The sequence below is a fragment of the Gracilinanus agilis genome, chromosome 1 (assembly GCF_016433145.1).
Source record: "Gracilinanus agilis isolate LMUSP501 chromosome 1, AgileGrace, whole genome shotgun sequence".
Classification (NCBI taxonomy): Eukaryota; Metazoa; Chordata; class Mammalia; order Didelphimorphia; family Didelphidae; genus Gracilinanus; species Gracilinanus agilis.
Window position 1 is genome coordinate 332,403,876 of NC_058130.1, and position 27,572 is coordinate 332,431,447.

A 27,572-nucleotide genomic window follows, 5' to 3' on the forward strand; every position below is an offset into this window, starting at 1 on the left:
TGTGAGACTGGATATTATTATAGCTTGTGAAATTAATTCTTTGTCATATTAATGGACCTGATATTTAGAATAGTGTGTCCAGTAGCTTAGCAAAACATTCTACTTGTGAAAACCCTTGAATCATTTACATTGACTAAAATGTAAATTGGAATAGGACCAATGTTATATGTGTGCATACATATACGGTACACATCAGAAAAAGTGATCAATTCCAAAGAAAATGCATATACCTAAATTATGAAGCTTTTCTCCTTAGAGAAGTAATATGTGTATTCCTTGCAAATAAGCACTTTTTACAAATTAATATTAATACTGCATAATAACATGATGTCTATTATGTTAACAAAGCCCTTTAGCCTATGTGCCTAAGAAAAATGTGTCTATAACTATAATAGTTAATAAAATTTTCAGATCAGACTTATTGCAAAAATTTGGAGTCCAACTGTTTTTTTCTTTTAAATTATTATCCTAAGATATTTGCTTTACAATAATCTGTTATTCTTCCACAATCTGCTTAGTGACCTACAGGAGTAGGAATTTGGTCAGTCTGCTTTTTTTCATTGTGATGTCTAATATGATTGATAGTGGATTCATTCAAGATGAAAATTAGACTGTGTTTAGTCCTTCTGAGTATGTAGACATTTTTCTTTTTTCTTTTCCTCTAAATTTAGAATCATACTTTAGATGATACCAAAGCAAACATGGAACTAACCTATTATTCATGTTGCTCTTAATTTTAACCTGAAAAAATAAATAAACCATTAGCTAAATTAATTGTAGGAAGAATAAAAGGAACCACAACTCATATCATTTGGTACCTTCATATACTAATTTCTTACTCCTCAGAATTCATTAAAGGAAAATGATCCTGTCCCTATATATGGAAACATTTCAGACAAGAAATTTTGGATGCATAAAAGATTATTGTTCTGTCCTACCTGATAATGAAATTGACTTCACTCATATATAAATGTTAGTCAGGGATGTGCTGGAAATTATTTATTAATCAGTTCTTGGGGTTGGGGGAAAATTCACAGGATAAACTTTCAAGTTTGTTCTGCATTATTCTACATTTTCTTCATCACTTCCTTAAGTGAATACAATCAATAGAACAATAAGTCCTGATTTTGTAGCAATTGCAGTTTTTTTTTTATTTAAAAAAAATTTTTTTAAACCCTTACCTTCTGTCTTGGAGTCAGTACTGTGTATTGACTCCAAGGCAGAAGAGTGGTAAGGGTAGGCAATGGGGGTCAAGTGACTTGCCCAGGGTCACACTGCTAGGAAGTGTCTGAGGTCAAATTTGAACCTAGGACCTCCTTCAGTCTCTAGGCCTGGCTCTTAATCCACTGAGCTACCCAGCTGCCCCCAACAATTGCAGTTTTTTGAGATGCAAGTGCTCATTCTGAAATTTTAACAATCATCTCAGGAACCAATTTGAAAACATTTTTATTTTAAAAACAAACAAAAAATAGAAAATAAAAACAAAGCCTTTTTTCTTATTGAAATTATTTTGTATTTGTACTGGTGTTATATCCTACTTCCTCCACAGCCCCAGTAAAATGTAAAGTCCTTGAGGGCAGGGATGGTTTAATTTTCATTTTGTAATTCCAATGGTTTTTAAATAGTAAGAGCTTAATAGATGTTTTTGATCTGAACTGAATCACTCAATTCAACTCACTTATAAATGGCATCTCTTCCTCCTACCATATATAACATTTCAAGTTCCTTTTACTTTTTTTTATCTATGTACTGTCTATGGTACATTAATAACAGTTATAACTAATATTTTTGTGAACTTCAATGTTTACAAAACACTTTATATATGTTTCATTTAATCCTCATGGCAACTCTGGGAAGTGATACAGGTATTATATTATAATACTCCATTTTACAGATGAAGAAGCAGGCTCAGACAGGATAAGGGTTTTGCCCATAATCTTATAGCTGGTAAAATGGCAGAGAAGGAATACTGTGGTTTCTTCTGGTACCAAGTTGAGTAATATTTTCACTTCAGCAGGAGCTAGCCCAAGTAGAATTTAGTGGATTCTACAGGATTAAATATTGGATTATACACTATGCTTCAAATTCTATGAACCGAGGACTTTTTCTTATTCATGCTTAGAGCCCTCCCCACTAACTGCTCCCCCCCAGCACCTAACACATAAATAAATATGGATAAATATTGGTTGAATAAATGCAGGTCCCTGCTGCTAGTGTCTGCAGTAATATATTGGACAAGTTAGATGCTTTAAGTTTTTTTTTAATTAGATTGAACTGAGCTCTAAATAAGTTTAAAAGCCTACAGGAAAAGCTTACTTGTAAGCTAGTTTACAAATCCATAATTCCTCTTACAAAGAGCTAACTACTCTGGGTGAGATACTAAACCTAGCTGCACAATTAGGAGCCTAGGTGAAAGGGGAGAAAATGATCAAATCAATTTCCATCTTGATATATCTGAATCCTATGTTTTTAATGAAAACATACTAGGCATGTTAAGCGTCATATCCTTAGCATGTAGAGAAGATGTAAACAAATACAAAAAACTGAGAATAAATAAATAAGCTTGCCATTGTCCTGGGAGAAAAAAAAAAGTATCAGGAATACTACAACTCAGAATGAGCCAAGATAGGTGTTAAGAATACTTCTTACCCCCCCCCCCCGCCCCAAATGAAGTGGGGACCTTTTAAAAACTGGTTGGTTTTGAAAATGATTGGTTAAGAAGTTGTTTATCATGATCAACATATTATAGAGATTGGATGGGATCATAATATGAGAAAACAAAAGAGAAGTCAGATGGACTTGGCCCATATTTTGTTTCTGTCCAACCCGTCATAGTGTACCTCCTTAGAATAAGGATATCCTGCCTTGGACATATACAATCTATATGACTCTGGCCAAATCATTTAAGCTCTCTCTTACCCAGGCAGCTTTCTAATACTATAATTTGCATTGATAGAGGGGGTTTCCTCATTGGTAGTGTCTTATATGAGTGAAATCATATGGTTGATTTTTTTAAAATCACTCAGAAGAGTTCAGCTTTAGTAACTTGACAATAAAATCCAATAAGTCTTATCTAAGCAATGATCTGCGTCCCCTGCAACTGAGCTATCAGCACACATATAACTTGGACACTGGATATGCAATGAATGGGTTCTTGAAGAGGAGAAATGTGAGATAGTTGGCCTTTAGCAAGTTTAAATGTGCTTTTAATGACCTCAACCTTAGCCCTGAAAAAAAAAGCCAATCATTTATTTGACATTCTTCTTGTGTAGAGATTATTTCTCTACCACTCATAGAAAACTAGTCTCCTAAGAATTCAAGATGCTCATCCCCCTGAAGGACATCTAGTCTACTCAGTCAGTTGTAACCTGTTACCACAGAAGAAATGAGAAGTAGAACCAGTATCCAGAGCATCAGCAGAAAGATGGATGATTGGAAAAGGAGATGAACTGGTTTAGATAGCAAGAGGCAGGAATGAGTACCTGAGGGATCCATAAAACATCCTGTGAGCTAGAGGACACTAGCCATCCAAGGGATGGACTGTTTGTAGAGGCTTTAATGAAAAAAAGAGGACAAGAGTCCATGGGATGATAAGAAATAATGAATAAGAAAACAGCAAACTGATTGAAGTTTTATTATTTAAGTCTAGAGCTTGATAACAGGCTGATTTTGATAAATAAGTCCTCGTTTCTTAATAAGATGAGTTCTTTTTTCTTAATATTTAGTTGTGTGCTAATAAGCATAATAATACTTTGGAATCGTCTTCTACAAAGGGACCTGATCACGTGTCTTTTATGGAGTTATCAAGATAATTTTGTGACTAGTAGCCAATTTCTGGCAATTGAGTCAGTCTTCTTCATTAGAAGATTTAAGATTCTAGATATGGAGGAGGAAAGGGCCTTAGCAGCCACCTATTCTAACCCCCTCATTTTACAGGTGAGGAAAGCAGAGGGAGGTTAAATAACTTAAGAGGTGTCAAATAGTGGCTTAGTAAATACAGTTTTGAGCCTATAGGACAGGAAGACACATTCCAGCCATGTAATCTTAAATAAATCACTTAATCGCTATATGCCTCAGTTTCCTCAACTATAAAATAGAGATAATAATAGCATCTGCCTCCCAGGAGTGTTGTGAGGATTAAATGAGATGATATTGATAAAGTATTTAGCAAAGTGCTTAACATATAGTAGGCAATATAATAAATGCTTTTTATTATGATGATGATCAATATTATTATTGATACCATCGTTGCCCAAGAATCACACAGGGCGTAAATATCAGAGGCAAAAAATGAACCCATATCTTCTGGCTTAAAAAGCAATGCTCTCTCCCCTCTATGGCATTCCACAGTTAGAAAGTAAAGGGTAAAGGTTGCTTTTGTTGTTCAGTCATGTCTGGGGTTTTCTTTAAAAAAACACTAGAGTGGTTTGCCATTTCCTTCTTCAGCTCATTATACAGATGAGGAAACTAAGGCAAACAGGGCTAAGTAACTTGCTCAGAATCCCACAGCTGGTGTCTGAGGCTGGATTTGAATTCATGAAAATGTTTTCCTGATACCTGACCCAGTGTTGTATCCCTTGCACCATTTACCTGCTCCATAGGTTGAAATCAATGTTTTAAGTACTGTCTCAAAATAGGTGTGTTCAGTAGTGTGTAATCTTCCTTTGAAAAATACTAGTTACTGCTTTTCGTGTACACAACTGAGAAGATGACTCTGATTTCTAAAATTCTGGTTACTGGTAAGTTTTCTGATCTTTATGTATATGAATATTATTCCCCAATATAGAAAAAAGTCCTTAGACTGAATCACTTCCTATCTTCAAAACTTTGGAAGAGTTTTCCTTGACTAAGATCTGGCTTTTGTTTTTAAAAACCACAAATGATAATACTGTTGTTCTTTTATTCTTTTACTTCTAGAATTGTATTTCTTATGGGCAATACCCTTACCCTCTTTTTTTTAACTTCTTCAATTTCTTTTAAACTAAGTAAAAAGTCAGAACACCAATTCACTTTGTTTCAGCCTTCATTCTTTGACATGAATCAAAATAAATTGTTTTGTCCTTTCCACATTCTAGATACCATATTCCTCAGCATCTCCTGGGAATTATGTAGTAAGTACATTTGGGTTTGTTTGCTCATTAGAACTGATGTTACAGTTTACTTAGGCAAAGAAATAGTTGTCCAGATGTTAAGAAGAGCCCTGGTGTATTGGTTGAGAAGTGAACATCTGATTTATGTTTAGTTGTTTTGTCTGCCATCTACAATACATATGTTGACGTTCATTAGTAGGACAGTTATCAATCTGGTCAAAATTGCCCTGAGTACTCTGTTACACTTCAGCATATGCTCTATATCCAGTATATTACATAGACCTTGCCCAATAAAGAAGAGGCTTTCCCAGTTACATAGTGTTTCACTTGAACCTGCTTTTAAATTCTAAGTAGATATTCAGCCTCCCCCCCAAAATATAGAGTGCATCATTGAACAGACTGATGATAAGTAAAATTAGGCATCACATTTTAGTTTATCCATTTTAGAAACTCAAATGCCTTTTCTTTTCTTTATGTAGGAAATACTAAATGCATCTAATACTTGGAATAAACTTAACATCGGCTTAGAAGTTTTTCCTTGATTTTTTTTTAAACTCGTTGACAGCTTTACCATCATCTTGTTGCCTTTCATGCTATAAGATCATTATTGAGTTGCAGTGCACCTTCCATATAATTGGATTCTAATGCATTGGAAAGTCATGTAGCTACATATATACAGTCTACACTGATCTCTTCTCATCTCATGAAAGGAGGTGAAATAAAGAGAAAACAATATTAAGTCAAGAAACAAAGGGTACATCCATAAAACAGGAAACCTTTGTAAAGGTGGCTCTTAGAAGTTTGTGGCTTTGGCCATTGTTGAGATGCAGCATTTGGTTTATTAGCACAGGAATGTTTACTCCCTACTCTCTTTTTATAGCCTTTTATAACCTGTGAGATGTCAAAAGGCTATGAGTTCAAATTAATCACTTAAAAGGAGAAGAAAATTATCTAGGTATTTTTACTTCATGTTGCCTTTTTGGAATCTTAACATTTAAAAATAATTTCATTTTAGGGCCTTCAAACCATGACAATGTTCATTATCCCTGTTTAAGCAAATTCTAATTTTTTAAAGGATTATATAAAATGTAATTATAAGGGAAAGTAAGAAAGTTTGGAAAATGGATTCTTTTCAATCCCATTAATTATGATTTGTAAAGTAAGTAAAGTTTGTAGAAATTTGAAGGAAAGATTAAGTGCCCTCTAGCGATTAAATAGGGTATTGACAATTAACACACTTGATAGATTGCCTACCAAAGCAAAGAAGGAAGTCAGGATTAAGCTTTTTTTTTGGCTAATTGGATCTTTGTAAATCAGCCACAATGGATAATTAAATAACTGCAATCTGTTTGAATAACCCACTTTAGTTGCATACAGTAAAATCAGTTATCATGGGACTTACCAAATCCTCACTTTATTTACACATGGTCTTAGAATTGTAACTGATTTCTAATTACTGAAGTAGGAACATCTATAGAGTTACATATGTTGATGTTAATGGTGCTTCCTGTAAGGAAGAAAATAAAGAAAATATTAGAAGTTTTAAAAAAGTAAAACTGTCAAGAAGAGCGTACCTTATTTCCATTAAATCTCCTTAGATGGTTTCATTTTTGCAAAACCAGTGAATAACTGGGTGGTTGGGAAATATAAAAAAGTAAATGACAAACACAAAAGTAATTTTATCACATAGATTTAAAAGGCCCTATTAAATGGTTTCTGTTTTTACTTTGTAATTTTTTATGGTTATATCATGAATGATAGAAAGCTGTACTTGTAATGCTTTTAAAATGCTTATCTGGAGTATTTAGAATGCTATTAATTCTCAAAATATTCAAATTAAATCATGGTTTGCATAATGGTAAAATGAATTAGTAATATTTCACAGAAAATAAATGGAGAAAAGATTTTTTTGTTTTAAGCTGTGCACTTTGCAAAGACAACATTTATTCTGCATTGTTATTAATACTATTAATGAGATACCTTTCTTTTTACTGAATATTTTCTATAATTGTTTTAGGGTCCTCCAGGAGGTGGAGGGCCACCAGGAACTCCCATCATGCCTAGTCCAGCAGGTATTGGAATATAAATGGCCACATGGGCATTTAATGAGTAGAATAAAATCGTAAAACTTAAGTAACTTGCTACTAAATAATAATTGCCTCCCATCTTTTATAGAAGGATAGGATAAGGAGACAATGTGTCCTGTAGTTACTGGTTTTATTTTAAATAAGTAGTTTTTTGTGCCTTGAGCAATTAATTTAAGCCATATTGGGCCCAGGTTTTCTGATTTGTAAATGAGGGGCTTGTACTAGTAGTTAATCTCTGAGGTGCCTTTCAGCTCATAAAAAGAATTGTGATTTTAATATTTTACCTTTAAATATCTGTGTAAATATATTAATCTATTATAGTTTATTTCTAATTTCCACTTAAATCCTTTAATAAATCTTTATTATAAAATTGATAAAATCTATCAGCATGGAAAAACAGTCAGTTTGTCTAGAATTTATTTTTAAAAATTGTCTGACAAAGATTTGTTGAAAAAAAAAGATGATCCAAATCTTTCAATTCATAAAATTGCCATCAAAAAGGAACAATGCTTTAAGATTCCTTGCTACTTAGGAACCCATATAGCAACAAATGGTACCTTCCTCTGAAACCTTCCAGGCCCAGGGATGCATGTAGGTCAGTGATATAAACCTGGTGGGTATACATTAACTTATAAAACTACAAATTAACATCATCTATGTTGCATTGTATTTTATTTTTTGGTTAAACATTTCTCAAACACATTTTAATTTGGTTCAAGAAGGAGTTTTGCAGGCCACCTTCAGTCAGAATGTGCTGACTCTTCTGATGTAGTCCATTCACCATAGGAATCATCAAGAACCAGAAGGATTAGTGTGAATCATTGAAGCCAGTATTTCAGAAGGACTTTTTTTATCCTTTCAACTAGGATATTTAATATTTTTTTCTATTTTCTAATTTTTACAAATCAAGTAAATGGCAATCATTTAAATTGCTATTGCTTCTAAGGTTTTTATGGAGAATTTTAAAAAAATAAATGTATAAGTCATTAGTTTGTAGAAATATACTATATAGAAAAATTTGAAATGAGGTTGAAATAGTATATTGTAAATGTTGGTATTCATTTCCATTTTTTAAAACCCAACGTTAATAATTAATAGTGATTTTTCATCTTATTCTTGAACTCCTTGGAGTTATCCCAAAGATATAACCTTTCATGAATTTCTACTCAGAACATCCCTAAGGAGAACATCACAAAGTTCAGAAAGACATGAATTAATCTTATTGTCCATATTTTTGTTATTGGTCTGGTTATATGGCCTTAGTTCAAATGATTATCAATAAAGAGGTCCATATTGCATGAAAGTATGTTTTTGTAAACAACAGGAAAAAAAACCCTGTGATATATCATGGACTAAAACATGTATATATATTTATGCAGTCTTTCATTAGTTTACCACTATGTGACACCTTATAAATTAAGGGACACAGTCTGATACATAAGGACATTTAACTACTAACAGGTTGGCACCTTTGTTTCTCATAGAGTTGTCTAGAACACTTTAGGACCCAGTGATTTGTCAGAGATCATCCAGCCAATGTGGGTCAGTCAGAGGTGGGATTAAAACTTCCAGGTCTTCCAGGCTTCAAGCTGGCTATCTGTCATTTGTAGTATACATAACCTCTATTAACTGTCATAGAGTAACCCAGGACACAGCATGTACTAATCAATAACATCCAGTTAGTTAGGGTCTAGGAGGTTCCTTGGCAGTCCATACCCCCCAGATTCACACTTCCAAATTCTCCTCTTTCATTCTTGGTCAGAGGAAAGTTACTCACTTCAAATCAAATGAGTGACTCACTTTGCAATGCCAGTTCCAGGGTATATGCGCAGAATCCCTAGTTAATGATACCGACCTTAGTCTTCTCCCTCTGGTATTATATTGGTTGTACCTCCCTCCCACCAAAAAAAGAAATTCTCTCCTTTTTCCTTTCGCCTCATTGAAACTTGGAAAATATGTTCATTTGTTCCCCTCTACATCTGCCTCTATTCTATACAGTCCATTTTTCTGCTATTCCTCACTAAAGAGCAAAGCTACTAAACTTTCAAGGGGTCTTTTTGATATTTTTTTCTTAAGCAAGCCAATGTTTTACTCAAAGAATTTTATTTAGTAGATAAAGATTTTCCATAACCAATTAAAGGTTAACTTGAGATATGCATTTTAGATATTTTGGGGGCTTGGTGCACTGATCCAAAAGTAAAATTCAGATGCTCAGACAAAAAAATGCAGTTACATGACTGAGTCTGCCCACAGAAGGCACAAATCTACTGTAAGGGTAGCCAGCAACATTGGGGTCTGGTAGCACTGAAAATGATGAAAGAAGGTGAAGGGACTTTATGTGATTTCAGATTCTTATTCATTGTTAGTAAGAAGGAAACAGAAATGTCCTCTTTCCATTCCACAGCCATGATTGCAAGCAGAGTAGTGGGACCATAGCTTCCAAGTTAAGAACCTTATAGACAGACAGCTGTTGATATAGCTATTGCCATAGTGCTAAGTAATTTCTGTCTTCAACACTGAACTAATTCATAAAAAATTGAAATCCTGAGGTTTTTTTTAAAATAGATTGAATGAATCTGTGGGCGTAATACATCTATTAATATATGGCAGTAATACGTTGTTCTTAGAAGAAAAAATTCCAAGATTTCTGTACCTTATTAATAGAAATATATATTTTAGCTTACCTAAATCTAGGGAATGAATTTTCATTAAATATAAATGTTTGTTAATGATTCTACGATAATATGAGGTATAGTTGCTGTACTTTATGTGCACAGACTCTACACATTTAAAAAAATTACTATATATGTGGCATGGGGAGGAGAATATCTCACAGCTTGGTTGATCTTACACTTGAGTCAGGTGATTTGATTATATGCAAATTGTATAGGCTCCTTCTTGTCTTTCACTTGGAACTAAGCCAGAGGATTCCTTTAGCTCTTGCTAATTATTAGTTGAATAAATTGAGAGAAAAAAGGGATATTCTCAGAGCCTGAGGGGAAATGAGAGATTCAGTTTAACTACTCTGACTTTAGGAGATTTCTGCTATATCTGCATATAGTCAATGAAGTGGAGAATTAAGGCAAGTATCTAGTTAATTCAATGAAAACAAATTTTATAGACTCCTCAAATTGTGGTTTGTTTCTTAACCAGCATCATGCAAATAATTGTCTCACTTCTCCTTGTCACTGCCTATTTGCATCTTTTAATCATAATGGAATTGAATTATAAAATCAACTGAGAAGGGATGACTGGCACCTATTTGTTAATATGCCTTTACTAATGCCCATTTTAGGTGATGTGGCTAAAAACATGTCTAAATATTTACACAGTCTTTCATTTGTTTGTGACTACATGACACCTCATATGTCTTGATAATAAGGAAGGATATTAACTAACTAATATTTTGTTTCAGATTCTACCAATTCTGGAGACAACATGTATACTCTAATGAATGCAGTACCTCCTGGACCCAACAGGCCTAATGTAAATATGAATCTATTATTAATTTTTTGGAGTGTTCACTAAGTCCTTCAGATTTGCAGTATTTATGGACATTTTTGAAGATTTTTTGGACAGTCTAGACAAAGTTACCAGAAGAAATTGAAATTCTCTTCAAGTTCTCTAATTAAATTGAACAAACAGAATTGTGAAATTTCAGGAATTGTGTCCTGTTGGTTTATAGCATAGACAAAATAAATTTTATATCAGTGGCATTTGAATATAATTTTGAATAAAATAGTTATTAATGGTCTCTGATTCATTAATTATATTGTGGTAAAATTAAGAATTATGAGTAAATTGAAGTAATTTATATAATCCATTTTAAAGTTGTAATTTTTTCCCATGTAGTAGTAACTTGTTTTTTCCCCTTCCCCAGAGAAAATCATTTTATTATTAGCTGAGTTATCCTGACATGTTATGAACTAGGTTAGCAAAATACACTGAGATTAGGAAAGTTAGGCCCCCTACAAAGATGACCCATTACCAGAGCAATGGTTCCCATTTAAATCCTTTTGTAAAATCAGAACCCGTGGCTTGTCCAGTAGTAAGCCCAAGTTTGACAATATTTAGACTCCAAACTTTATTAATATTATGTTCAAATCCTGATTTTAAAATGTATAGTTTATTTAAAAGGAAAGTATATCATTAGAACAAGTCCTTAAAAGGGTAAGCTTGCCCTGACTGGTCTCTTCCAGCAGTTATAATATAGGGATTGAGAACAGCATGGTTTGTGCTAGCATCAAAAAAGGAGTGTCAGCCCTGGCACATTTTTTTGATCTTGGGCAAATCACTTTGTCATTATTAGCCTGTTTCCTCATCTGTAAAATGGGGAAAATAATACTTATACTAGATATTTTAGAGGGTTATTGTGAGGAGAAAATGAGATTGTAATTGTAAGCTTAACAGGTGCCAAATTTTTCCCTTGATTCTTAGAGCAAAAAAGTGAGATACTATGTGTAAAAGAAATGAGATCATGGATGCAATGATTTATAAACTTGAAATAAAGCACTATCGAAGTTCCAGCCATGACCATGATTATTACTATAAATAATCAGAACTGAGATTAATAAAATATTGCCATGCAGTGTTTGTACATACGTGGGAATTAAAATGACTGATCAGTTTTTGTGTTGTCATAGTGCTAGGAAAGAACTCTTGTTGACACAAGCCAACCAACTCTTTCAGGCCTACATTCTAGTCACTTATTATGATGACACAAAAATTCTCTTCCATTTAGCCTGAAAATAAAATTCTTTCAAATTTTTAAAAAGTGAGAATTTGAGAATATCCAAGCATTTGTTAGAGTATTACTGTGATGTAAATGTAAAATGCCCATAGGAAGAAGTGATCCAAGCACTAAAATTTTCTTGATTCAATGAATAAGACTCACAAAGTTGTTGTTTTTAAATTCCATCTCAGATTTATGTGATACATTTCTAATCTGATTACAGTAACAGCCAGTGATGGGAGAAGAGATTAGAGAAACTGACAGTTATTTGCAGCCTTCTTTGATCTCCCAACTGATAGTGTTTCCTCCCCCAATTACCTTGTGTGTGTATATATGTTATTTATATATATATATACACATATATTTGATAAGTGTTTATTTTTATTTTATGATAATAACCTACATTTGTATAGCACTTTAAGATTGCCAGTTACCTCACTTAAAAAAAATTTTTTTTATAAAAACACTTACTCAATACTAGGTATCAGTTCTAAGACAAAAGAGTGGTAAGGGCTAGGCAATGGGGATTAAGTGACTTGCCCAGGTTCACATGGCTAGGAAGTATCTAAGGCCAGATTTGAACCCAGGACCTCCAGTCTCTAGGCCTGACTCTCAATCCAGTGAGCTATCCAGCTGCCCTCTTATCTCACTTTTAATGAGATAATGGCAATGAATTATCTTATGGTCCCAGTTCCAGTCATTAACAGTAATAATCAAACACTGAATCATAGCCCACACTTACAGGAATACTTTATTTAAAGTTTATAAAGTGTTATATCCATGACTTCATTTAATTCTCAAAATAACCCTGTAAGAAGGTAAGTAAAAGTATTATTATTAAAAGTGAAGTTTCATTTAAATGACTTTGCAGATGAGGAAAGTGAGTCACAGAGAAATTAAGTGACTTGCCCAGGATAAAGTCCAGCACTCTATGCACAGTGCTGCCCTGCTGACATATATATATATATATATATATACACACACACACACATATTTTTATGTATGCATGTTGTCTAATAAATATTAACTCTTTCTTTATGTTTTCATATCCCCGGTACCAAGCCTAGTACCTCACATATAATTGGTACTCATTAAATAAATGCTTATTAATTGACTAACTACACGTGTAAAGCACTAAAGCCATTTCAAAGTTATATGACGAAGTCTTTGTCCTGAAGTGATTGTCATTCTAACTAAAGAATGACAGAGCTGAAACTCAAAGTGGAAAAACATTGGAAGAGAGCATTGGAAATTATGATCTTAAGTGAAAATAATGCATGTATTCCCCCTCAAAGTTGCTTATTAATGGATACTTGATTATTGCGGACTGAGTTGTACCCAGACTTTATAAACTTTTAAATTTATGATCACTCATTTTCATTTTTTAAAAGTTTCCAATGGGCCCAGGGTCAGATGGTCCAATGGGTGGATTAGGAGGAATGGAGTCACATCACATGAATGGATCTTTAGGTAAGGAAATTAAATATATTTAATATCATGGTAGATCATAATGAAAGATATATCATAATAATATTAATGAGAGATATAAACATTCTGGTACCTGAATTTCATCTGAAAATATGAAACAATTCAAGTGCTCAAATCTAACTATGAATACACTGTTGTTTGATTTAATATATTAAAATGTGTCTAATCTTAAGTTTATGGTCAAAGTATTGGTTAAATGCCAGTTGTATAACTCTTCTTTTTTAATAACTAATATCAGTAGCGATCAATTTCTTTCCTAATAGAATGCCAACAAAACCTCAATACTCATTTTTTGGGTTGAGTTCTTCCACAAAGTCCCCAAACTTGTGTGTTCTTTAGTTTCTCTGCACATAAAGTGAAGAAGTTAATTATCATTCCCTTCTTCTACCTGGCTATTCTGAAAATTAAAACATATATCATCTCCAAGAAATATCTTTAAACAAAATGACTGACTTTATGCCCATAAGCTTTTTAATTTAAAAATAAAGTTTTCAAAATCTTGAAAAGTCAAACAGTACAGGTTTTGTTATCCTAAAGAACTAATTATTATATTTATTTATTATATTACATAACATAATGTAACATGGGTCAGCAAATATTTTTAAAGATCTTTTAAGTCCTGTTATCCAGCATTCTATATCAGCTGAAAACTCTGAGCCTGAACTTCTGTGCTTACCCAGTACAAAGCCCATGATGTTCCTAATGAGGATTTAATATTTTTTCCAATGAAATGTTCAAAACATCTAGTATTTATTTTTTAATTTAGAGTTTCAAATTCCCTCATTCTCTTCTCCCCTTCCTTTTCATTGACAAGGCAAGTAATTTTATGTAGATTATGCAAGCCATGCCTAATGACGATGCTTAGAGAATGAGGCAAGATCCTGGTCTAACTTCTGAATCATCAGAGAAAGATTAAGATCTGTTCAGGGTAGCCTGAACATTCAGTTCTTTTTATTCTGTTCAGAGATTTGGGAAAATGCTAACAAATATGGGGTACATTGAGTACTAGGCCTTTGGTATAATGAGGGAATCTAAGTAGGATTTATAGAAGACTAATAAACAGTAATCACATAGGACAAGAACACAGGGATAGGTTGTGATGTCTAGAGCAGGAGATGGAAGACCCACATGGCTGAGATAACTGATGGGTAAAGAGTGTCAAAGAACTGAGAGTACTCTGCCAACCAGAAAATGTAAATAGCCAAACCATTGTACCAGATCTATTTGCTGACCACCTGACTTGACAGGATTTAGAGTGAGAAGTAAGAGACCATTTAGTCCAGTCCCCTCATTTTATGGATATGGAAACTGAAATCCTAAATGATACTACATAACTTGGGAAAGGTCATATAGGTAGTCAGTGGCAGAGCTAATAGGGGAACCCAGAGGCTTTGGCTCTAACAACCTTTGAATTAAATCATTTGGTGCTAAAATTAGGAAGTTTTTATTGGCCTTCATGATTGTTTTTTGCCGCAGAAAAGGAGAGATAATGGAGAGGAGATGAGGAGAGAAAACTAGAATAAAGAAAAATTCCAGAAATACAATAGGTTGAAGGGGGAGGGAAATGTTTATTCGCCCAGTGAGTAAAGCACTGGATTTGGGAACAAGAAAAACTTGTATTCAATCCTGCCTCTGACATCTTTTAACAATGACTGGTCATTATGTTCCCCATCTGTTAAATGGGGATAATGATATTTGCAGTACTTATGTCAGGGTTATTTTGAAAAGCATATCACATGATGTACATAAAATGCTTTGTAAACTTTAAAGCAATACATAGTATTAGTTATTATTACTTCAGTGGGATTTATTGAATTGTATAGGATGAAAAGGCACAAACAGATAATTGGCACCAATGGCAGAAATGCCCACATTAATAAGATCATCACTGAATCCACTGAAAGATTTAGGAATCCATTTTAGGTCAGCTGATGAATTCATAGCCTTCATATTATTACTATTCCTAATATACGATATACCACAACCTAGCAGAAGGTAAAGATACATTAAATAAATACACTGTTTAGCCCTTAGCTTTAGGTTAGAAGTATCTTATAATATTCTCAAAACTGATATATATTTCTATGGCTATCTGGTCAGGGTGCCTTTGGCTAGCATGTGGAAGAAAAGATCCTGGAGCTTTAAATATAGATAAAAATATAGATAGAGAAATTCTATTTAAACTTTAAATGGTAATTCTATAAATGGAAGAGTGCATATTTCTCTATAAAGACTAGATATCTACTCCAGAAACGTAATATTAAGACTAAATCATAGCAGAAAACTCAAAATAGGAATCAAGAATTTTTCATGATGAACATATCACATATCACTACATAAAAGAAAAAGAAATCCCACGTTAGTAGATGTGAATAGAATTTTTAAATCCTTTAGTTTCTCAAGAAATATTGATGTTCCCATGACAACTGAATTCCACCAGGGACTATTATCTTTTTATCATATTCCACAGATCATCCCTTCACAATCAGAATCACCTATTTCTAAGACAAAATATTTCACAGAGTTTTAGCACACTTTGAAAAATGAAAGCTCCTAAACATACATATTTTAGCACTTTTATTAGTTAAAAAAGAAGACTCTAAGAAAAGTGAGTCTCTAGAGAAAAGTCAGCAAAATCAAAACTACTTACACAATGATGACTGCAGTGTAAAAGAGTGGGGGACACACAAAAGACCCCAAAATTATGGTTAATGAAATTGGCAAGTAAAGACTTCAGAAAAGTGATCCTGAAAGTGAAAGCAGGGAGAAAATTTAAGGTTCTCCATGTTGCTTCTGTGTCAGGGGACAGCCAAAATAATGTCTTTGGGGACTATAGACACAAAGTGGCAAACAAATGGCAATTCTGAAAAGGGTAAAAGATGGTTAAAACTTGGGCCATCTCAGTATCCATAGGGAAACAATGTTTTGATTTCAGCTTTGTTCTTTCAGTCAACAGGCATTTATTAAGTACTACATGTGTACCAAGTATTAGGAAGTTCACATTCTAATGGAGGAGATAATCATGTAAGATATAAAGAGTAGGGGCAGCTACTTGGCTCAGTGAATGAAAAATTGGCCTCAGACATATCTTAATTTTATGACCCTGAACAAATCACATAATACAAGTTGCCTAGCCCTTACTACTCTTCTTCCTTGGAACCAATACACAGTATTTATTCTAAGACAGAAAGTAAGGGTTTGTTTGTGTTTTTTTTAAGTATGTAAAGAGTAAATGAAAGGTCATCTTTTTTAAAAAAAACCCTTACCTTCCATCTTAGAATCAAACTTAAAGTCAATAAGAGAATAAAACAGAATCAATCCTAGAATCAAACTTAGAATCAATATTAGAATCAAACACAGCTAGGAAGTGTTTAAGGCCCAAGAATCTCCCACCTCTAGGCTTTGCTCTCCATCCACTGAGCCCCCTACCTAAATCCATAAAGTCATCTTGAAAGGAAAGGCTTCCTGCAGAAGGTGAGATTTGAGATGAGTCTTAAAAAAAAAAAAAAAAGCAACACCAAGAGGTAAAGGTGAAGACAAAAAATAAATTGGGCATTGGAGATAGCAAGTTCAAAGTCAGAGGGTGAAATGTCTTGTGTGAGGAATAGCAGACCCACCATGTTGGATCAAAGAGTATGAGGGGTAGAGAAAATTGTTAGAAAACAATAATGGTAAGAAGGGCCAAGCTGTGAAGAGTTTAATTACCAAACGTGAAGCATTTGATTTTAAAGGTAAAAAGGAGCCTCTGAGGTTACTGAATAAGGAGGATGAAAAAGCTAGAACTCGATTCAGTAAAATCTCTTTGACAGATAAGGGAAGGACGAATTGGCAAGGGGAGGGTGTAGGGTCAGGAAGCATCCCAGCAAGAGAGGATGAGGACCTCTACTAGGAGCTCTTTGGCCAGTGTGCCTTTGACTAGCACGTGGAAGAAAAGATCCTGGACCTTTAACTGTAGATAAAAATAGAGAGAGAAATTCTACTTAAACCTTAAATGGTCATTCTTTAAATGTAAGAGTATATATTTCTTTTTTTTTTTTTAATTTTTTTAAACCCTTACCTTCCATCTTGGAGTCAATACTGTGTATTGGCTCCAAAGCAGAAGAGTGGTAAGGGTAGGCAATGGGGGTCAAGTGACTTGCCCAGGGTCACACAGCTGGGAAGTGTCTGAGGTCAGATTTGAACCTAGGACCTTCTGTCTCTAGGCCTGGTTCTCAATCCACTGAGCTACCCAGGTGCCCCCAAGAGTATATATTTCTTGACATCTACTCCAGACACTTTATAATGATGACTAAAATCCTAGCAGGAAACTCAAAATAAAGAAATCTAAGGATTTTTCATAAGGAATATATCATATATCACTATACAAGTGGAGAGAAGGGGGTGTATATGAGAGATGTGCAGGCAGAAACAATAACATTTGGCCACAGTTTGGATATGCCGAGTGCGTGAAGATGACCCTTGAGTTGTGAGCCCAATTAGTTGGGAGAATAGTGGGGCCTCAACACAAAGAGGAAAGTTAGGCAGAAGCTGGGGTTTAGGAGGCAAAGAAAATGAGTTCTATTTTGGACATGTTGAGTCAGAGATCTACTTTGAGATGTCCAAAAGCCATTGGTGATGTGGGATTGTAGCTCAGGAGAGGGTACTATTCGATAAAGAGATCCAGGAAACATCTGATGAGAGACGATAACTGAATTCAGGAAAGGGGAAGAGATGACCTAGTGTGAGGAAAAAGAGAGTTCAGGATAGAACCTTGGATGACAAGTCACAAGTGGTGGGTATGACGTGGATGGACCCCTGAGGCTCTCCTCAGATAGGCAGGAGAAAGCAGTGTGAGTAAAACCATTGAAACTGTGATCAGCAATGTCCAAATGTGGTCTTAAGAAGAATGAGAATTCAGAACCATTAATAATTCAATCATCAGTAACTTTGAAGAGTTTAGTATCAGGTGAATGAAAAGTCTGGGAGTCAGACTGCAGATGGCTAAGAGGAAGAGTGATGGGAGAGGAAAAGATAGTGAGTATAGACAACTTTCTCAAGGAGGAGTGATATTTATCAGTAGGAATGGTTGTATCATGTGAAAGTTTTATGGGTAGAATCAAGGTGAATTTTAACTTTCTTTTGTTCTGATGATTTTTCTAACTAGATCATACCAGATATAGCTCCCAATTAATTTTTTTCCTCTTTAAGCCTCTACTAAATTGGAATAAATAGGTATCTTCTAGGAATAGGGAGCTCCTGAAATTCTTATGCAAAGAATGTATAGAATGGCTTAAAACTTGCCATTTGGGGGCAATTCTGCAGACATTTTATCAAAACATTAAATGACACAGTTTCCATCAAGACTAACTATAGCTTGGAAATTTCCTAGTTACCTACTAAACTTAAGAGTGTGAAAAACCCCTTTTATAAAGTACTTACTTTGTTGCAAGGCACTATATGAAGTACTGTGGGTAAAAAGAAACATAAAAAATTAGAAAAATAGTGACAATCAATAGTAATATTGGTTATCCAGCAATGAGGTTAACTGGGATGGGAGACCCTAAACGTATCAGTGTAGGAGCTACAAGATATATCAGAAGGATCTGCTGATGAGAAAACTGATGCTATAATCAAGTGATTTGGTTGATTAGTACATAGTCACACAAATGGAATCATCCTTTCTTTTCTGCATATTTCTTTTTCACACTAAGTAAATTCTCTGGTTTATAGAATTCATGTTGCCGTGTTTTAAAAAAGGGGAAGTAATCAAGAAATGTTTATTGTTCTTAAATCATTTGGTTGAATAAAAGACTTTAGGATTACTTTTTTATGGAATCAGAGTTATATGTATCACTGTGACAAGCAGCATGTGCCACATGGTGCCCATTCTGTAGATATAAAACCTCTGAACTTATTCTGAAAAAAAAGTTTACAAATCATATTTTGATGGAGAAGTTATGAATTTAAAATGTGAAGGACTCATGTACTTTTGGACATGGCTAATGTAGGTTTTTTTAAGGTTTTTAAATTTTTTTAATGTTTAATTAGAGGAGAAAGGGTGACAGGAAAGACAAATTAATAGAAAAATACTTCTTACTTGAAGATTTTTTAAAATAACTTTAAAATAATGCTAGAGTACAAGAGGTGAAAATTTATGAAACAGAGATGGAGAGAACTAGGACTTTTTTTCTGAAATAAGCATATAGTATGATGAAGTGGCCATGGATCTAGTTCAAACCTCTTGCAATTGTGGGACAACGCTATAATAACAAAGAAAGCTAGGTTACTGGTATGGGGTGTGGACAACTACAGATTCTCATAAGTTCAAATACTGCCTCAAGCTTTGTATTACCACAAGCAAATCATTTAACTTACCCAGGTCTAGGTCTTAGTTTCCTCATCTGTAAAATGGGAAACTTCTATATATGTATAGAAGGTTTAAAAAAGAAGTATTTTATTTTTATTACTATGGTAAAATATTGTTGTGTTGGTTACATCTCTTTTCTAGTTTTCAAAGATCTGTAGGATCTTATTTTAGAAAAAAGTAAAAGTTAGAGTAGAGATATGGTTGATCTTGTTAGCTTCAAGTTTTACTACTAATGACATCTTCACTGGGTGATCTTGGGCAAGTAACTGAAGCTCTAAGTGACGTTTGGCAACTGGTTTCACATGTAAAATTGCAAATGAGTTTCCAATCTGCATGAGTAAAGTGAGTTTCTACATTAGATGGTTTCTGTACTATAGATCCAGCCTAATAAAATAAAAAAACAAAACCAAGATTGTAGCCAGAGATGGAGATATACCTGAAAATTAGATCAAGTGGGATTTATTTCTCTATGTATAAGTCTTTATTTCCTTCCACAAGAGTCTCATTCATTGAACCCTGTTCAGGATTTCAACTTCATATATGATTGCAGGGAAGAGCCATATTTTTTTCCAAAGATGAAACTCTTTCTTACATTTGCCACCATGTCCCAGAAGTGATTCCTATCTAAAAATTAGGGCAAAAAAGTTTTTTTTTCAAATTTTAGATTTAATCATCAAAAGATAAGTACTTGGGCTATGTGCAGTAAAAAATACATTTGAAATATAGAATATCAAAATTTGGAAAGTAAACCTTAGTTGAATGTACTTACATACTAATGAGAGCTTTGTGTGTTTTTTCCCTTTCATTTTTTCTTTCAGGCTCAGGAGATATGGACAGTATTTCCAAAGTGAGTATGTTGTATGCTTTTTGTTAAATATTTATTTTGAATTGTTAAATTCTCTTATGAGCTTTATTCTTAGCCATGATAACTTGATGTTTGAAACCAATTGGAAATGGTAAATTGATTCTTTTGACTATTCCTGAATATGTCAGTGGCTATTATCAGAACCTACCCTATATGATTGATTCATGTCCATATCATAACTAATTTAACCATAGTAATTGTTACTTCTTATTTAAAAAAAGAATACCATTAAAGAAATGATATTTTTAAAAAGGTAGTCAAGTCTAATTGAATATGGAAGAAAAGGCAAATTTGAAGAAATTGTATCATTTCACAAAAATATTGGTTTTCTACATTTAATTTATATGAAAAGATAATTTAGGTAATGCTGATTTTAATAGATATTCTCATTACCTTAAAATGGAAAAAATTAAAGGGATTTTTTAATACTAAAACAAGGAGAAAAGCACTAATATGCACTAGTCTGTTGTCTTTTTACCCTCACTGGTTTTGGAATCCAAAAATTATAGGTTTTGCTTATATGCACATTTTATTTCTAAAGAATACCTTACTTGCTACATTTGTGTTTATTATAAATTCAAAAAAATTCCATTCTTGTCAGAGGTATAATATAGCTAGGCATGCCTAAAATCCCTGCTACTAGGGAGGCCAAGGGAGGCTGGTAGACCAACTTGTATTTGGGAGTTCTGAGCCACAGATCACTTATCTGCAATAAATTTGACATCACTCTGATGAGCCCTCAAGAGCATGAGTCCTTGAGGCAATCTGAAGAAGGCTAAGTAATAATCCAGGTCAGAAAAGGAATAGATCAAAGCTTATGTGGCTGATTACCAATGGTTTCATACCCGTAAGTGGCTGCTTAACTTTCTGCCTGAATGAAATAGGGAGACCTAGTCTCCAAAAACAAAACAAACCAAAAAACTCCAAACAGAAGTACAATGTATATATGACTCATGAGAAAGAACTTCCATCAAAAGGAGTCTATTGGACAATTGCTTTTCATCTAAAGGTACAGAAATTCATTAGGGGATCATTTGATTTGTCAATACTACTGTCAAACTGTGTGACATCTACAGAAACTGAAAATAAGAATGTATGAGAAAATACTGTTTTTTGAATTAAGGCTTCAAGTCAAATAAATTTAATTTGGAATATGACAACATGTCTAGGTTTTGTTTTGCACAGCAGCAACAAATTTGGCAAACTAGGACACCAAAGTTTAAAGTGGCAACTGAAAAGGCATAGGTTCAAGTTTAAAATCATCTCTTTACTTTGCATATGTTTGTGACACACTTATAAATGAAACAAGGTTACCCAAGTGACAGAAATGATCTAGCAATTGGACCGTCAGGAAGCCCGTCTTTTCCAAATTAGGACAATATGTGCAATTCCATTTACTTTTTTTTTTCTCTGTGGGCTAGGGAACACTGGAGACCAATATCTTTTTTACCCTTATGCAGGAGAAACACATATACACACACACCATGTACTCAGTCTTTTTCTTAATTTTTTTTTTTACCATTCACAGTTTTAATTATTTCCAATACAGTCTTTTAAAGATATTTACACATATACTCACATTCATCCCATCTATCTTCTCCTTTTTATCTTTCCTCTCATAGGCTCAACTATATCAGGAAAATCTCTTTTCCTCTCCCCTCCTTGGTTTTTTCATCACTTACTCCCTTTTTCTTCTTTTCTCTTCTTTTTCTTTTTCCCATTCCTTTTAGAATCCAAAAAAAAAAAATCTTAATCATGGCTGATAAGGATAAAAGTAAAAAGTAAGGATAAAAGAAGTACATCTTTATCAAAGGAAAGGGAAATCAGAGGTTTTGAAACCAGATCTAATAAAGAAACAGCCTCATCATCCCTCTGGAACCCTTGAGAGTATCCCAGAGTTATTCAGAATCTCCACATCAGTTTCCTCGCTCTAACAAAATAACTTTTTTTCTACAATGCCATTCTCTAGTCTCATGCCTTCTTCATGCTTTTACCTTGTGTTTCTAATAGTCTTCCACCTGAAAATCCAATAATTCACTAAACATTTATTGACACTTCCCAGTGTTTCCTGATGCTTTTCAGTTCTCAAATGGAATGAAGTGGGTGTGGGGGAAATGAGGAAAGAGAAAAAGAAAAAGAATTTTCCTTTTTTTTCCCTCAAGCATTAATATTCAAGAAAAATAAAAACTTTTCTATTTAGTTTCATTATTTTTATCTTTTAATTACAAGTATTAAAAGAATGTTGTTTTCTACTTTTTATTGCAAATCTACACTATCATTTCTATCCAATATATTAAGCAGGTTTCTGTTAGTCTGATGGAAAACACAAACACTCCTATAGTAATACACATAGACACAAGGAACTTATACACATGCTCTTCTATTTGAAGATATGTTTTTATATAAATATAACATTTTCTATGCATTCTGAGTGTTCTGAGTGAATTAATTTTTGAAATAAAGCCCATTTGTAAGTTGTAGACCTTTAGCACTGTGGAGTAGAATAAGTAAAACACCTAGATAATATGCCACCAGGCAATTAATGCAAGTTGTAAAGTTGATCTTACATAATAACAACTCATATTAATATATTACTTTTTAAGTTTATAAAAACACTTTTCTTGGGATAACTATGTAGGAAAATTATTAGCCTTATTTTTTTGTTTTGAGGGTTTTTTGGTTGGGGTAGAGTGGATCTGTGATTTCATTGGTATTGGGAATTCACCATGAAGAAATTCCCTTTATTGATACAGATCAGAACATGGACTGTGGTTTATACTTAGTGAGTTAATTAAGAGATTCTGAGTGAATAGACCTCAAACATTTATTTAAACACCTCCTTTGTAAAAGGTACTGGACTAAGAACTAAAAATACAAAAATGAAAAACAGTCATTTTTCCTTGTATACAGAGGCAATATGGTCCAGTAGCAAGAGCAGTGTCAGAGGACCAAGGTCCCAAATCCCACTTTGTCCAGTATCAAGTCCATAAGCTCTCCAGGCCTCATTTTCCTCCTCTGTAAAAAATAAGGGGATCATTATCTGTCAGGTCACATCCAGTATAGAATTTATAAAAAAAATCCACTTGCCCTCAAGGAGCTTGCAGACCAGTGGAGAGAATAATGCCACATTTCTACAAAGAAGAATAATTCAAGGTAGATTAGGATCATAGAGATGGAACTAAAAGAGACCTTACTTAGTCCTTTCTACTCAGACATATCTAGTCTGACTCTATCATTTTGCAGATAAAGAAACTGAGGCCTTGCCCAGGGCCACAGAGCTAATGTCTGAGGCAAGATGCAAATGGCCAGTTTTTCCTGACTCTAAGACTAATGCTCTTTCAACTCTGCCCACTAGATGCCCAGGAAAAAGTGGGCAAGAACTGAGATTGAGTAGAGCAATGAAAAGAACAATGGTTTTGACATTAGATAAAATGGGGTTTGGATCCTGGCTCTCTCACTACTGTGTGATGTTAAACAAATACTTTAATCTCTTCTGGGTCTCCACTCCTTCATGAGTAAGATGATGGAGTTGGACTATAGTAGGAATTTTTAACTTTTTTTTTGGTGTTGTGGAGCTTAGGGATTCCTTCAAAAAATAAAGTTTTCAAATACATAAAATAAAAGCCAGAGGATTACAGAGGAAACCAATTATATTGAAATAATTAAAATTTTGGCATATTTTTAAAATAGGCAACTAGGTAATAAAATTCACTTAAATTTAGATTCAAAATGCAACTCAAGAGCCTACTTTACATAAAAAAATTCTTTAAAATTTTTATTAATGCCATTTGGGGAGGTATCTTATTCCCTAATTATACCACTATTCCCCCCTGGGATGCCCTTAAGTCCAGCTGAGGACTCTGCCCTCAAAAATAACTTATCTGGATGAGGAGATGGAACATAATAGGTGCCCATCCCTAAAAAAATGCTCATCCTCTCTATTTTATACCACTGCCTTACACCCTCAGATGTCACTGTTGAGAAAGCTATTCAGATTTATGACCTCATTATGTCATCATTCACTGATCACTTATAGCACAATTTCTATAAGGAACTTTTAAGCATTTCCCCCATAGGACCTTTTATTATTCCACTGTACACCCTGAACATGTCTCTTCAAGTAAAATGATGCTGTCATCTCCTTAAACGACAATGCAGTGATGAACTGGTGAATTGGCAGGATTGGGTGTTGGATTTTTGACTTCTTAATTTTACTTAGTCATTTACTTCAGGTAATGTCTTTTCTGTCCATGTTTTTAAATATATATCAAGTAGAATGTTAATGTTGAACTTGGTGAGTTTCCTTACTTGTAAAACAAGAGAACTGGACTAGAAGACCTCTAAGAACCTTTTCAGATCCGTAATATACTTTATTGGGGGACAGAGTACCAGACTGGGAGTCAGAAAGACCTGAGTTCAGAGCCTTAGCTTTATTACCCTGGGTAAATCACTTTTTGCCCAGTTTTCTTCATCTGTAAAATGAGCTGGAGAAAGAAATGACAAACCACTCTAGTATCCTTGCCAAGAAAATCTCTAAAAGGGGTCATGAAGAGTTGGACACGACTGAAATGACTGAACAACAACAAATCAGCTAATTAAGTGTTACTGTGTTGGCTTCTTCACATGTAAAAAAATAATGCATTATTATTGCTTTTAATATTTTTGAGTCAGCCCTTTTTTCAAATAAGTATTAGAGACTATAAACCATTCAATCAATAAATTATTTAATTTAATATTTGGTCAATCCATGCACTAAAAAAAATCCTCTAATGGAATTAAATAGCTAATACAACTCTTTAACTATCTCATTTGCTCCATGAGAAGCTGTCTGGCATAAAGAAGAATAGGCATATTTTATGTTTATTTAAATATGTATTGGCAACCTTGAAGGCATTCTTTTAGCTTATCACTTATATAAACATAATCATAGGCAGTTATTCCATTTAATCTGAAAATCATAAAAATTCAGACCTTTAAGATCCTAAATAATGTTGTATTTTAATTAACCTCATTTGAACCAAATCAAAAATCTAATTCCTGTTTTCCAAGTTTTGTTGTGAAGGATCACTAATAAATTATTATTAAGTACTTTTAAGGTTGACACTCATAAATATTTAATGATTTCAGTAATAATCTATGCATATTCATTTTAGAAGTGCATGTGCTTTTTCTCTGTCTACAAATGGGTAACTTTTAGTAGGGGTGGGAATTTACAGAAAAATATTTTTTTGTTGTTCACAATGCTCTCATTTTTTTCAGTTCTACAGTTTTAACATTTAACATAACAGAGTTTCAGTCAAATTCCAAGTCCTCTCTGCAGGGTACAAAGTAAAATAAGAACTCTACTTCTACCTTATCATTTAACCAATTTTTGATAAAAATTAGCAAAGCACATTATTCTGGGAAGATTCCATTCATATGGTTTTGACATAACTTGTTTTTATCACTCAAGCTTATAAACATCTGAGCAGTTTTCTTTATCAAACACCTTTTCTTTCTCCTACTCAGAATAAGTGACCATGACAGAGAAACAAATCGTAAACCATTAACTCATCTCTAATAACAAGTAAGGATTCAAAGGCAGCTAGGTGGCTAAGTGACTAAGAGAGCCAGGCCTGGAGATGAGAAAGGTCTCAGATAAATCCAAGTTGGTTGACTTTGGGCAAGTTACCTAATCCCAGGTGCCTAGCCCTTAATGCTCTCCTACCTTACAGCAGATACTTTATAGATTCTAAGACATAAAGTTATGTATTTAAAAAAGAAAGTAAAGATTTAACCTAAAGGTAAAAATTAGGACTTAGAAGTGCATGCTGCATTTCTTTTGATGTGAGGGCATTATATGTGCATAGCAATTTTAAGACAGTGGACAAAATTTAGACACAATAAGAAACAATTTATTGCTACTTTAACTTTTTTTTAGGTTTGCTAAGGTCAGGTATTTTATTTTTTATGAAATAATAAAAGTAAAACTCTTAAGACGTTTGGCAAAAAATTGCTCCAATTAGTTTTTAACTTCTAAGTGGTCCCATTTTCTCTCAAATAATGCATTTACAATGAATTCTTAGGTTCTAAGGTGTTTCCTTTTGTGGTCAACCACAGTAGTTCATTCTTTCTTTTTCTTTATGCATCACATAAAAAGAAAAATTGTTGAAGTGGTGTTGCCATGCAAAATTGAGTGTAGAATTAAAGGAACATGCTCATTAAAATAGTGACCTTTTAAGTTTGATTAGTGAAATTACCAAGGGCAGTTACTGCCCTATTATGCCTCATCAGTAGGTAGGTTTCCTTCATAGTTCCCCTGCTGGGAATGTGGTTTAAAATCTCCAGGATATTAGGAAGTCTATGAGCTAAATGTGGAGAGGTGAGTAATTATTTCTGAAGTTAGAGGGTGAGAGAGTTGTGTGGTATGTGCTATTTTTTCATTGAGGAAAATATTTGTATTTTTTAAGGTACAAAAAATGAACTAGCACCCACAATAGAAGGCTAAGATTAGAAACATAGGTAGCTCTGTGTCCTGAGAGATGATGTTCTAGAGCGATTTATGACATAATACATTGCAAAAATCTTCAACAATGCATTGTTTCCTATACCTTGTTTACAGAATTCTCCCAATAATATGAGCCTGAGTAATCAGCCTGGCACTCCAAGGGATGATGGTGAAATGGGGGGAAATTTCTTAAATCCTTTTCAGAGTGAGAGTGTAAGTATTTTTTTGCTTGTATTATTATAAAGCATTAGATCCTGAAATAAGAAAAATGCCAATGTTCATTGTTTTCTTTTTCTGTCAGTCAGCAAGCATTTATTACAAAGAAAGCAAATTATGTGTATGAAGCAAAGGACAGACTGATTAAAATTAAAATGACATTTCAATAAAAGTAACTTGCCATAACAGATTCTTATGGACTGCATTGTTCTTTCATTTTCATTTCCTCTATATACTTAAAAAAATTTTTATCCTGAACTT

The 27,572-nt window shown here is 33.7% G+C and overlaps 1 protein-coding gene across 1 annotated transcript in view; it reads left to right on the plus strand.

Annotated features, from left to right (window-relative positions):
- SSBP2 (single stranded DNA binding protein 2) overlaps positions 1-27,572 on the plus strand; it is a 266,841-nt gene that overhangs the window by 217,402 nt on the left and 21,867 nt on the right. The window contains exons 9-14 of the mRNA XM_044680670.1: positions 5,076-5,111; positions 7,108-7,162; positions 10,593-10,663; positions 13,301-13,379; positions 20,562-20,590; positions 27,210-27,308. Of these exons, the coding sequence (XP_044536605.1) occupies positions 5,076-5,111; positions 7,108-7,162; positions 10,593-10,663; positions 13,301-13,379; positions 20,562-20,590; positions 27,210-27,308 (369 nt within the window). The remainder of the gene's footprint in view (positions 1-5,075; positions 5,112-7,107; positions 7,163-10,592; positions 10,664-13,300; positions 13,380-20,561; positions 20,591-27,209; positions 27,309-27,572) is intronic.